Here is a 13,130-nt window from a genome sequence, read left to right as displayed (position 1 = left end):
CTGTGCCCTCATTCTCCCCTGTCCAGCCACCTGGGCTATTTGCTGCTCCTCAGCACCCCAGGCAACATTGGCTCTGCCTGCAATGCCCTGTCCCCCGTAGCTGCATGGTTTGCTCGCTCTCTTCAAGTCTTTGATCAAATGTCACCCTCTCAGTGTGGCCTTCCCCAATTACACTCTTTCCAGTTCTAACCTCACCCTCACCCCTGCACTGCTTCTTCCCACCAGAATCCCATGAGGGAGGGGTTTTATTTGTCTTGTTCACTGAGAATCACCAGCGTTAGTCTGGCTCAAGGCAGTTAGTTGTTCACTAAATATTTGTTGAATGAATGAATGAATTCATTAGAAAATGAATTCATTAGAAAATTCAGTAGAAAAGCCTACTTTTGTTGAATGAAAACGAAGAGTTTCTAGGGTGAGATGAGGTCTGGAGCCCAAACAAATGATCTTTTAAAATCAGGACAACATTGCAGATAAGCCCAAGCAGTTATCAGTGGCCTCCAGTGTTTACCCACGCCTTCCACTCCCATCCCTGCCTGAAGAACATGGATCCAGTGACCGTGAACCCTGCAACCAAGTCTTCCCAAAATGCTCAGGCTCCCTGGATTGGCAGGTGCTGATCTCCCGGGTTCGAGGTCAACATTAAACAGTGACGTTTACTGAGCATTTCTTACCTAATTTTTGTGCTCTTTCTTACCCAATTTAGTCTTTGGAGCCATTGCCTCTTCTAGGAACTGGGTCTGAGAATTGTAGGATGTTAGAGGTGAACACCAGGGAGCCCTGTCTGTGTGGGTGTCCCGTGAATGCAGTGGCTCCATCCTCTGAACCTCATATTTCCACTTAGATCTGATCCACCTTTATGAAGTTTGCTCACTTATATCCAGGAAAAGCTTTACAGAGGTAGAACCAAGAACATTGAGATGTGCATTTTACAATTCTTTTTGTAAAGGGATCAAGTGGTGCAAAATGTACTCACTCCCCAGCGAGCTGGGATACTCTGCCATCCTGGCCCGGGTTCGAGGAGGTTGTTCTCTTACAGGGTGGGGCTGCGTGCCATCTCAGGGCAACCCTCCTGCCTCCATCAGTTCCAAGCTGGCACTGGGTGCTCGGTGCATCTCCCCCAACTCCCCAGCAGGCTCCTGCGTCTTGCAGAGAGATTCCTGTGTCTGACCCGGACTCCCCTCTGTTCCCCAGGGAGCCTCACAGGATGGCTGCCTCGTCGGGCAACCTGAATGTGGTGGAAAAGGCGAAGAACTTGACGGAAAATGACTGCTTTCGCTCTCGGAGCACCGTCCTGCAGGGGCAGCCCTTCGGGGGCATCCCCACCGTGCTGGTCATCAACGTCATCCTGTGGGTGGTGAGTCCTGGGCAGGGCCTGGGCAGACGGGAGGTGTCGGCTGGGGGCGGACAGTCGAACTTTCACAAGTGATGCCACAGGGGCCCCAGCTGTTCAATGGACACCAGCCACAGTGTGGGGACTCCCTGAATGATAGTCCCACCCAGGGTGGCCCTGGTGGGGCCTTGGGGAGGAGGGGTTTCACAAGTGATGCCACAGGGGCCCCAGCTGTTCAATGGACACCAGCCACAGTGTGGGGACTCCCTGAATGATAGTCCCACCCAGGGTGGCCCTGGTGGGCCTTGGGGAGGAGGGGCTGGAAGCACAGGCTGCCCTCCATGTGCCATTGTCCAGAGGCCCCCCTGGCAGTGCCCTGGGGCCTCCCGGCACCCTCCCCTTGCTGATTTCTTCAAGGGGAGTCTTGCTCAATAGTCCTAAACATGCCCCAGCGCCTTCATCCAACAAACGCTGAGCATCCACTCTGCACCCAGAAGCTGCTGGGCACTGGGCTTCCAGAGTTGAAAAGGCGGGCCTCCCCGACAGCTGGCAACCTCCTGGGGGAGTCCCAGGACCTCAGGGCAGGGTCTCTGCAGGGAAATGCTGGGCCCGGCCCAGGGGAAGGCATCACAAGCTTCTTGCCCCATCTCTCCCTTCCTGGCCTGTAGTTCGTCATTTTCATTTACTCCTTCCTCCGGAAAGCCGCGTGGGACTATGGGCGCCTGGGTCTGCTGATACACAATGACAGGTGAGGAGGCGCTGGGGTCATGCCCAGAGCTGCTTGCTCCCTGGAGAATGTGCTCTGACCCGTGCCCAAGCAGTCATTAGGGTCACGTCAACGGGTGGCATCTCATCCCCCATCCCCTCCCCTGCCCTGCCCTGCCCCTCCTGACACGAAGGTGACTTGGAGAGCAGCCATCTCTGGGCACAAGGCCGCTTTTTCCTCAGACTCAGGCTTTCTGGATCCCGTGACTCCCAAGATATGTTGGGCACCTGGAAACAGGGGTGATCACCATGTGTATCCAAAGCTGTGTGCTCAGCAAATGAGCTCAGGTGTGTCTGCTACTGGGCAGGAGGTGACTGCAGCCCTCGGCCCAGGGGGCAGGCGGGAAGCAAGGCAGGCACCTGAGGCCTCTCCTCTCCTTTTCCTCCTCGCTGCTTTTCCTGCCGGCAGCCTGGCCTCGCTGATCTACGGGGAGCAGAGTGAAAAGACATCTCCCTCGGATATTCCCCTGGAGATGGAGCACAAGGACAAGGTGAGTGCTAGGTAGGCCCGGCCAGGCGGGGTGGGGGTCCTGGCTCAGCAGTAGCCCTACTGTGTGCAGGAAGGACCATGGTCCTAATTAAGGGCTTTGAAGTCAGCCAGACCCACCCACTTCTGGCAATGTGACCGTGGACACATTCCTCAGCTTTGCCAAGCCTGTTTCCCGATCAGAAAAATGGAGATCGCAGCCGTACCTGCCTCCTAGGGTGCCAAGGAAGCATGAGGTGGTTCTAATACTGTAAAGGGGCTTTAGAAACTAATATGTCTACTCTTCCCAACTCTCCAGCCCTTCTCGCAGCTCCAATCCTGCCCCAAGCTCCCACTCTGAGCCGAGGACTCACCTTCTTCTTCACATAGAAGATTCAAGATATCAGGCAGGGCCTCCCAACCCGCCCGTCCTTCCTTCTCTTTCCTGTCGAATGCCACTCCTCCGCTGGGGCCTGTTTGTTCATTCAGCCAGTTGCTGGGAGCACCTGCCATGGGCCAGCTACTGGTCTGGAGGCTGGGCACTGGGCAGGGAGTAAAATGGAGCCAGTCTTGCCTCATGGCACTTTCTTCCTGGGTGAGACAGACAGAGGCATACAGGGCAGTGGTAAGTGTGTATATTGAGAGGGGAGTGGGCTCTACTGTTTAATTGCTGGGCCTCACATTCTGGCTCCATCACATTCTAGTTGTTGGACTCTGTATAAACTGTTTAATTTCTCCGTTTGTTTACTCACCTGTAAAAAGGGGTTAAGCCTGGCCGGTGTGGTCCAGTGGTTGAGCATCGACCTATGAACCAGGAGGTCACGGTTTTATTCCCAGTCAGGGCACATGCCCATGTTGTGGGCTCAATCCCCAGTGTGGGGCTTGCAGGAGGCAGCTGATGAGTGGTTCTCTGTTATCATTGATGTTTCTCTCTTTTCCTCTCTGAAATCAATAAACATATATTAAAAAAAATAAAATGGGGTTGATGATAAAATCCCTGTGTTAGGGTTACTGAGAGAATTAAAGAGGGCACATGTTCAGAAAGCCTTTAGAACAGTGCCTATTAAATATGAACTCTTATTTTTATTTAAAAAATTTAAATGCTTCATCAAAGGGGTGCATCAGATTATAATGTCAGCAGGAATATGTGTTAGGACAAGTTTCATTGAATCTTTGTCATGCATGGTATATTAAAACAAAACCTTTATGCCCTGGCCTGGTAGCTCAGTTGGTTGGAGTGTTGTCCCCATGTGCCAGGGTTGCAGGTTCGATCCCAGGTCAGGGCACATAAAAGAATCAACCAATGAGCCCTAGTTGGTTTGGCTCAGTGGATAGAGTGTTGGCCTGCAGACTAAAGGGTCCCAGGTTTGATGTACATGTCCGGGTTGTGGGCTCGATCCCGGTGGGGGGCGTGCAGGAGGCAGCCAATTGATGCTGTCCTCACATTGGTACATGTCCGGGTTGTGGGCTCGATCCCGGTGGGGGCGGGGGGGGGGACGTGCAGGAGGCAGCCAATTGATGCTGTCCTCACATCGATGTTTCTCTCTGTGTGTCCTTCTCCATTCCTCTCTCTCTAAAAACCAACAAATTAGTTTAAAAACTACATCCACATGAATACTGTAAAGGCACTTGTATTTAATATGTCCACACAGGCCATGATCTCCCTCCCTGGTTCCCTGGTCTCGGGCTCTTCCCACCATCCACCAGGTGTGCCTCCTGTGCTCTTGCCCAGGCCCCTGGGCACGACCAGCTCATGACCCCGTTGTGTGGCTTTGACCTTCTTGGCTTTGTTTCCCTCCACCTCTGCCCATCCCCGTCCAGGCCCCTGTCAGTCTCTTACTTGGATGACTGCAGTGGCTGTAACTGATTAGGTCCACACCGTCCCCGGACCCCACCCAGAGTGATCCACGTGAGTGGGGACACCCATTCCCCTGCTAAAACTTCCGTGGCTTCCTAATGCTCTTGGTGTAAATTCCTAGTGCACCTTTATCTCGTGGTTTGACCTCTTGCCCACTTGTCAGTCTATCTCTTTCCAACTCCTTCACCCCTGGCCCCTGGCCATCTTTTGGATCAGGGGTGGGGAACGTCCAGCCCGTGGGCTGTATAAGGCCTGCGGAATCATTTGGTCAGGCCCTGCCAAGGCATTAATTAGGGGTGAGTTAATTAAATGTTTGACCAAAGGTAGCAGGCTGATTTTTAAGTTGATAATTTTGTATGGCCCGCGAATGGTGTTGTAAATATCCCAATGGCCCTTGGCAGGAAAAAGGTTCCCCACCCCTGTTTTAGAGCCTCAAAAGTGCCACCTCCCTCCCCTGTTCTTCCCTCTCCACCTCCCCCACTGGCCCTCTCTGAGCCAACACACCCACCCTTGTTAGACTCCAGCTCAAGCACCACTTCCCCACCCCATCGGGGTCCAGATCCATTGCTATCTACTCACGGGAAGGCATCCCTTTTCTTCAGCGCCCCTAACGCGGCCTGTAATGAACACCCACCCGCAGCCCAGTGCGGGTGCTTCCCAGTGAGAGCCAGTGCTGACCTGGGCTAGCTCACTGCTGTCCCAGCGCCAGCCCAGCCTGTGGGGTATTAGGACCTGACACAGCTCTAGCTGTTGGGTCCAAGGAGTAAGTAGAACCATATTCCTTCTGGTCATCCCTCCAAGAGAGCGGGTCCCTTTGCCTGCCAGGATCTCGCGATGGGAATGGGAGCCTCAGGCAGGTTCCTCCTCCGCAGAGCAAGGGCAGTCACGCCTGCCTCGCAAGGTGGCTCTCGGGTTTATTTTTAGAAACAACACTTTGGTTGGTTTTTTAAATTTTTGTACAGTGACAAAAATCATTTTATTTTTAAAGTATTAAGAGAAAAATCATCATGGCAGCTAAGGGGCAGTCAAACGGAAGAGAGTAGAAGTTCGTTCCACAAGGAGGGCGAGTGCCCCAGCCTGGGTGATGGGACTGAGCCGGCTGAGGGGTGTGGGAAGCAAACCGTCTCGCCAGGTGCCCGAGCCTGTCAGAGCAGCGGGCATTACCCCATGTGGCAGAGTGGGGAGGATGAGGCCACCAAGAGGGGTGCGGTGAACTGGCCACTGTCACTGGGTCTTGCCAGTTAAGCTGGCCCCTGGGAACTTATGGCCATTTCCTGCATGGGGTGGGGAGAAGACGAGAGGCGGTTCTCAGGCCCAGTGTTCAGCTGTTAAGTTTTCTGAATGGGTCATGCCTCTCAGAGCTACGATGTGTATGCAGGTGTGTATGGATGTGTGTGCGCATGTGTGTGTATATGTGTATGTGTGTGTATAAGTGTATGTGTGTATTTGTGTGTGTGTATGAGAGAGAGAGACAGAGAGACAGAGAGAGAGATGGGTCCACACGTGCTCACTTGTGTATGTGTGTATTTGTGTGTGTGTATGAGAGAGAGAAACAGAGAGAGACAGAGAGATGGGTCCACACGTGCTCACCCATCTGTGTCGAAGTGATTTTCATGGGTACATAGGCCACGCTTCTCCTTCCCAGCTCTGCCCTGTGCAGTGTGAACTCCAGGTTATGTATGTACCCTGTGACGTGGTTCCGGGAAGGTGTGTGCGTAACCAGGAGGGGCTGTCAGCAAACCTACTTGTTTTGTGGTAAACCACAGCCTGTCTGCCCAGGGGTGAGCTGTGGAGAGACTCCATGCAGCGAGGCGTGGCCACAGGACTCAGCCCCAGTCTTCCCAGCTCTGCCCTGTGCAGTGTGAACTCCAGGTTATGTATGTACCCTGTGACGTGGTTCCGGGAAGGTGTGTGCGTAACCAGGAGGGGCTGTCAGCAAACCTACTTGTTTTGTGGTAAACCACAGCCTGTCTGCCCAGGGGTGAGCTGTGGAGAGACTCCATGCAGCAAGGAGTGGCCACAGGTCTCAGCCCCAGTCTCGTCTAGCTGTTCCCGCCTCCCTGGGGACCTTCCCAGTCGCTGCTGCCCTCATCCTGCTATTCGTCCTCATGGTGCTGACTCATTCCTGGGCATCTGACCTTACTTTAGTTCCCCAGGGCGTAGCTGGGGAAATGGTCCCCCCTGAGGTGCACTGTCCCCGTGGACATTCCCACTGTCAATCAACTCAACACAGGGACAGGGACTTAGAAGGTGGGCCTTATGCCGAAGGGAGCAAGGAACATCCTTCATTCCTTGTTTGCCTGCCCCTCATTGTTTCCTTTGGGGACACACCCCCTTCCCAATCTGTGTGGCTCCAGGGACCATCAGCCAATGGGCCTTCCTGGTTCACTGATGTGCTTCCCCCCAAATGAGGACAACCTTTTCCAAGGTTTTGTCAAACCCCCTGAGGTCCCAGAAGGAAGCATGCACCAGGGTAACTTACCCAGCTGCCAGACCTGGCAGCTCTTACAGCGCTGGGCCCCAGCCAGCCCTCATGCACGCTCTTCCCAAGCGGACTCCCACTCTAGGCCCTCCCAGCCCCGCCCCCAAGGCCCAGGCTACCTTTCTCCACCACCCAGACATTCCAGACAGCCAGAGCCCCAGAGAAAGTCATACGAACGGGACCCTCAGATGCAAGAGAAGAAACCCAACTCACACTAGTGTTACAACAAAGGCTAATGCGTGGCTTGAGGTGGGGAGGTCCAAGAGAAGCAGCTGCCTCAGGTACAGCTAGATCCAGCAAGCCTAGTGTTGTCACCAGGATCGCCTCTCTGGTCCTCTCTCTTCTGAACCAGCTTTTTCTCAGACAAGATCCTGCATGTGGCATGGAAGAGGGCGCCAAGTCACTCCAGGCTGCGTGGCACTTACCAAAGTGCAGGAACCCTCTCTCCCAACACCCATCCTGACTGGCCCTAGTTGGGTCATGCTCCTGATGGTCACCTAACCATGTTGACAGCTGCCTACTTGATGGACAGCCTGGGCACTGGGCTACCTGCATGGGGGAGGGCCATTTCCCAGAAGGAAGCATTGAGGGGCAGATGGGAAGCAACTGATGTGCACCCCAGAAAGAGTCCCGTCTCTCCCTCTGGCCCAAGCATCATTTCCTGTAACAGGATGCCAGGCGGCAGGAATGTCAACTCACTCACGGGGAGACATCTCCCTCAGCAGTCACCACCGGCCCCAGCCCGAATCGGCCTCCTCCCAGGACTCGGGCTCTTTCTCTTGCCTGGGAAAGAGAGCCGCATGGACACTGCCTGCTGCCTGGGATGACGTGGCTGCCTGGGTTCCCAGAGCTGGGTGGGGCTGGCCCAGGCCTGGATTTTCTGACGCTTCCTCTCCTTTCCCCCCAGGGCTCCTATGCCTGGTTCATCAACACCATCACCATGAAGTAAGTGCCTGAGCTTTCTGAGCTTGTGACAGCAGAGCGGCCTTCTTGGGGGAGGGTGGGCGGAGCCTCCTACCTGCATGCTGGCCTGGGCCTGATCTCTGTACCCCCCCCCCCCCCCCCCCCGATTATGGCTCAGGCAGAGGACGCTCTCCGGGGTTGCAGTTGGTGACATGGGACCTGGATGTGGCCCACAGCCCATTTTATCTCTGCCCCAGCCCTCAAGAAAGGGCCACTTCCACATGCTTATAAGAATGCTTTCATGAACTCCACACCAGGAAAAGGACACCCTTCCCCAGTGCTATTTGCTTTGTTTCTGTGACCATCATTCATCAAATTTGTCAAAATGGGGGGGAAACCCACTGGGCAGAAGGGTGGGCTTTCTCTTTCAACCTCGGCGCCCGATGGCAGAGGGACAGCCCCTTGCCCTCCTCACCTTCGGGATCTCCTTAGTGCCAGACCCCATCTGGTGAGGAGACAGACCCCTAGTGACTGTTGTCCTGATTCTCCCATTCCAGCCAAACACTTCAGTCAAGCAAATACTTTCCAGAGTTCTGTGGCCCACTGCATGTGTATACATATGTGCACACACGCATGCACATGTGCACACATGCACACAGCTCTGACTCCACCTCAGAGCCCTGCACGCTCCTGGGCTCTCTCTAAATATCCCCATTCATCCTGCCCTGCTTGTCCTTCAAGCTCCTCCTCCAGGTTTCTTTCCTGCCTGGTGATGCCTGCCCTGGGCTGCAACCTCACTGTCCCTGTCCCCAGCACCCCACCCCAGCACCCAGCCACCTACACAAGGGGAGGCCTGCTAATTTGCTTCTTTGCAAAGACTCAGAGGACTTCTTTCTCATGGGCCTCCACACCCACCATTCAAGGGCTTTGCTGGGAGCATTCGCACATTGTCCCAAGCCCCCAACTGGGTGAGCCACACCAGGGCAGCTCTCTTTCCCCAGACTGTTGAAGGGCCTAGGAACTGTGGGAGCACAGGGCAGCCTGGCTGGGCCTTGGGAATCCAAGCCAGGCAACAGCCTCTGGTGTTGAGCCCCAACCCTGCTGATGGGGAGTTCCCCAGGGCCTTGGCCTCCAGTCTTCTTTCATGATTCCTCCGAGTCCCCAAAAAGTGATGTGGCAAATGGGTGTGTGGTTCAGGAAGCTTAGCCACATGTGAGGGGGAGCAGAGGGGAGACTTTTATTTCTTGGCACCTCCTCTAGTTTTGCTTTGTTAATTTTTAAAGCATGCACAAGCTCACATAAATACATTTCATTAAGAAATATACACGTCCACCTTCAGTCTCTCACGCCCCTCTTCACGAACCCCTCCGCAGAGGCAAACTCTGTCAACAGTTTCAAGGGAATTTTCTTTTCTTTCCAACCAGCATTTACTATTTTTGCATTTTAAAAACAACCGATAACGCATCTGAACATTCAGAGGCTGTATGGGCTGGCTCTAGGCTCCTGGGTTAGCAAATTCATGAATGATGGGCAGGGCATGATGGCAAATCAGGCAGCCCTTTGCATGGGAAAGAGGGAGGAAAAACTGGATGAATGGGCCTGCCCGTGCTGACCACATCCTCAGGTCTGGGAGAAAAGGTTAGTTTGAGGCCGACTTTCTGGATTTTCTCTGCTGTTTGCTGACATGTCAGTGGCTATACACAGGGCAGGGGAGAAAGTGTCTGTGTTGGGAGGGAGGAACATACATGCAAAACATAAAGCTTATGTAGTAGGTGTCTGTGTGATGTGCATGAGTGTGAAATAAAAGATGCAGGTCACTACGTTGGTGCAAATCGGTATGTACAGCTGTTCATGTGTGCACACCTGGACCTGGAGGTCAGTGGGAAGTCAGTGTGTATGGGCGGAGGGGGGAGGGTGTATCTGTGTGAGAATCCTCTTCCCCCTACCCCCACTGCACCCCAAGGCCCCTCCATCAGAAACACATGAACACATGACCTGGGAAGGGAGGAAGGCTGGGCAGTGCACTGTGCATCCTGCTGACTTTGAGAGCAATGTCTAGAAGACAGCTTAATACACTTACTGAGCAGGGACAAGGAGGCCAGAGGTCCAGTGCATAAAGGCCATGCAGTCTAATTGGAGAAGCAAAGGGTTAACAGGACTTACTACAAATACTTGATAATGAGAAGGTTATCATTGCTGTGCAAAGGGCATTTAGGAGAGCAAGAAATTCTAGGAGGATCAGGAGAAACATAGTTTTGAGCTAGGCCTTGAAGGATTGGGAAGAATTTCACCACTGTGATGTGAAAGCCCATCAAAATAAAGACTTGTGTGAGCAAAGGTTTGGGGCAGAGATGGGCAGGGAATGTCCCGAATGGTGATTCTTCGGATGTGGCTAGAAGCAAGGGTACATGGCAAGAGAGGAGCTCACAGTTTGGGCTGGAAGGGTCAGCTGGGATCTTGGCTACCATACTGAGAATCTCAGCGTGATGGAGATCTAGAGGCAGTAGCGAGCTAATTCCTATTTCTGGGCAGGAAACACAGGATGGTGGGGGGGGGGGGGGGGGGGGGGGGGGGGGCGTTGGTGAATGGCAGCTGGGAAAGTTCAAAGGTGAGGTGAGCAGCTGCTCACATAGATGCATATATAGGGTATCCCTAAAAATGTATGCAAACACTTTGAATAATTATAAAGGCAGTATTTATTAAAATACATTTCATTTTCATTTAACAGCTATCAGCTCTTAAAGTATGTATACATCTTTTTGGACACTCTGTATATCTCACAATTCTATGTCCATTCCACCTTTAGTAGACATTTAGGTTGTTTCCAGTTTGGGACTATTACAAATAATGCATCTATGGAATCCTTATACATGTCTTTTGATGCACAGGTGCATGCATTTCTGTTGGATATAAACCTAGGAATGGAATTGCTAGGTCATAGGGTGGGCATATATTCAGCTTCTAACTTTGGCCCATCTGGCAGTATGGAGTGATATCTCGTTGTGATTATAAGTGTTCCTTTTTAATGTAAAGAATTAAAAGAAACAACTTTTTAAAAGTAGGATGCATCTTGATGGGACTAGTGGTTTGTCTGTTGCCTACACCATAGCAAGCACTCAAAATGCTTGAAGATGCAAGAAAAAACCCCAAATGAATGCCTGATTTCAAGAGTGTTCTGTATTGAGTGTGGCAGAGCCTCTAACTTTGCTATGCCTGTGGAATTCAGTGAAATACGTTTCAGGCATTACAGAGACCTTAAAAGAAGGGTGATATTTCAAAAAAATTCAAACTTCGGGTTAAGGTGGTAATCTTCTCTCCCTTTCCTCTCCCTCCCTCTCCCCACCCCTGACTTAAGCTGTGGCCACATTGGCTCCTGAGGAGTGTCCTTGTCTATGTCTCTTCCAGGAACAGAGATCTGATCAGCAAATGTGGAGACGATGCCCGCATTTACATCATGTTCCAGTATCATCTCATCCTCTACGTGCTCATCCTCTGCATCCCCTCCTTGGGCATTATTTTGCCCATCAACTACAGCGGAAACGTGCTGGGTAGGCAGCACTCAGCAGGCCCTGGGCCTGGGCCACTAGACCTGAGAGGCAGCCTGGTAGGCAAGACAGAACTTAGGTCCTGGGAGTCTAGAAATCTACATTTTAATTCCACTTCTCATATTTTAGTTATGTGACCTAGCAGCCTATCCTTCAGTCTTCTCACCTGGAGACTGGAAATGATACCTCCTTTGTCACAAGTTTAACCCAGAGCCGGGCACCTGGCAGACACCCAGGAATAATTCAGTCTAGAACTGAATGACGCCACCCCATACTGCACCTGGCCAGGTGTTCCTGGAGGCCCTTTTATGATGTAAAGTCCCTGAACCTGAGTTCTTCCTGTATCCACTCTGATGGACAGATCATAAGTGCAGAAGTTGTCTCATAAGGCGTCTTCCCACACTTGTTATAAAACAGAGTAAATCCTTTTGACAAAATAGCATCGTGGGTGAAGGCTTGGGCTTCAAAGACAGAAAAACCTTGATTCCCCAACTTTGACCCACATCTACTTCCCAGAAAATACCTTTGCTCAATCTAGCAAATTATTTAATCTTATATTTGGTAAGTCAATTTCCCCAGGGCTCCGTTTCCTGGACTGTCATGAGGATTGGGAGATGATGCGTGTTGAGTGCCTGGCACAATGCCTGATGTAGTAGGTGCTCGGTGAATAACAGCCAGTGTTTCATTTAGAAATAGGAAGATGGACAGAGCTGTAGGAAGGCTGTACAGCAAGATGGTCTAGAATAGCACCTTCAATGCCCCGGTGATGGCCAGCTTTCCCCTAATTGCTCAGGTTTCTACTTATTTTTCCTCAGGCCAGAGGTAGACCTCAATGAACTCAACATAGCACAGTCTCTATGCCTTTAAATACCACTACCAGAGCAAACTTCTGATCCTGTCTTTCCACAGTCTCATCCTAAGCTAGTGCGTTGGCAATGTCAGTATAACACAGGATCTCACAAAACCTGGAGATGTCTAAACGGACACACACACTTAGCCAGAAGGATTTTTCTCTGTCCGAATGAGGGAGCATCACATTTTCTGGAGGTTCGGGTCCTTGTCATTGTTGCCAGTGGTAACAGTATTGCTAATTTCATTATTCCACTCATGGCCTGGTTCCCTCAACAAGCATTAACGGGTGTCAGTTACATGTCAGTCGTGCTCTGGGGACGCCACACCAAGACTCGGTCTTGCTTGATGGCCAAGGAGCCCCCATCAGCAGGCCCAGGGAAAAGAAGAGGCCTCTGCCATTTCTGTTGGAAGTTGGGGAGAAGCTCTGGGGAGCTAGAAGGAAGAGCAGGTCGCAGGCCAGCATCCCTGGGCACTCATTCGAGAGCCTTGAATACTGGCTCCCCATGGCAATCAAGGAGCCGGGCTTGAGGTCAGCAACTTTCTTCTCTTGCAGACTGGCGTAGTCACTTTGGTCGGACCACCATTGTCAATGTCTCCACAGAGTAGGTACCTGATCCTCTTACGTCCCATTCTACGGGCTGGGAGTGTTGGTGGGGAGAGAAGGTTCAACATGAGGTACATAGCGTGGGCACCGTTTTGCTGATAAGAAAGGCCTGATTTCCTTGGGAACCCAGGCTCTTAGTAAGATGCCAGTAGTTATATTCTCTTGGTGGGGCAGAACTCTTGGTGCCTCAGTGTTCCCTATAAAGGGCGGAACTACCCAAACCAGCCATTCCTGAAGACTTGGAAAGATGTCCCTATTTGCTTAGTCAGTTCCCAACAGGCAAAGACCCCATAATAGCCAATAATTAAGGAATTGCTTCCCTGCC

At 52.2% G+C, this 13,130-nt stretch overlaps 1 protein-coding gene across 3 annotated transcripts in view; it reads left to right on the top strand.

The window, feature by feature from the left end:
• The window catches only part of TMEM63C (transmembrane protein 63C), a 66,711-nt gene that overhangs the window by 30,914 nt on the left and 22,667 nt on the right, over window positions 1–13,130 (top strand). For 2 of the 3 annotated variants that reach the window (XR_001360910.1, XM_005860172.2), the window contains exons 4-9: window positions 1,192–1,354; window positions 1,999–2,078; window positions 2,505–2,586; window positions 7,809–7,846; window positions 11,210–11,352; window positions 12,755–12,803. Coding sequence is in view for 2 of the 3 variants with exons in the window: in XM_005860172.2 (XP_005860234.1) it covers window positions 1,205–1,354; window positions 1,999–2,078; window positions 2,505–2,586; window positions 7,809–7,846; window positions 11,210–11,352; window positions 12,755–12,803 (542 nt within the window). In the remaining variant the exon portion in view is untranslated. Of the gene's footprint in view, window positions 1–1,191; window positions 1,355–1,998; window positions 2,079–2,504; window positions 2,587–7,808; window positions 7,847–11,209; window positions 11,353–12,754; window positions 12,808–13,130 lie in introns of those variants that run through there. The other variant, XM_014534719.1, reaches the window with a different exon arrangement.

This window comes from Myotis brandtii, unplaced genomic scaffold (assembly GCF_000412655.1).
Source record: "Myotis brandtii unplaced genomic scaffold, ASM41265v1 scaffold132, whole genome shotgun sequence".
NCBI classification, from domain to species: domain Eukaryota; kingdom Metazoa; phylum Chordata; class Mammalia; order Chiroptera; family Vespertilionidae; genus Myotis; species Myotis brandtii.
The sequence above is the reverse complement of the archived record's forward strand: the minus strand, read 5'-3'. Positions and strand labels throughout refer to the sequence as shown.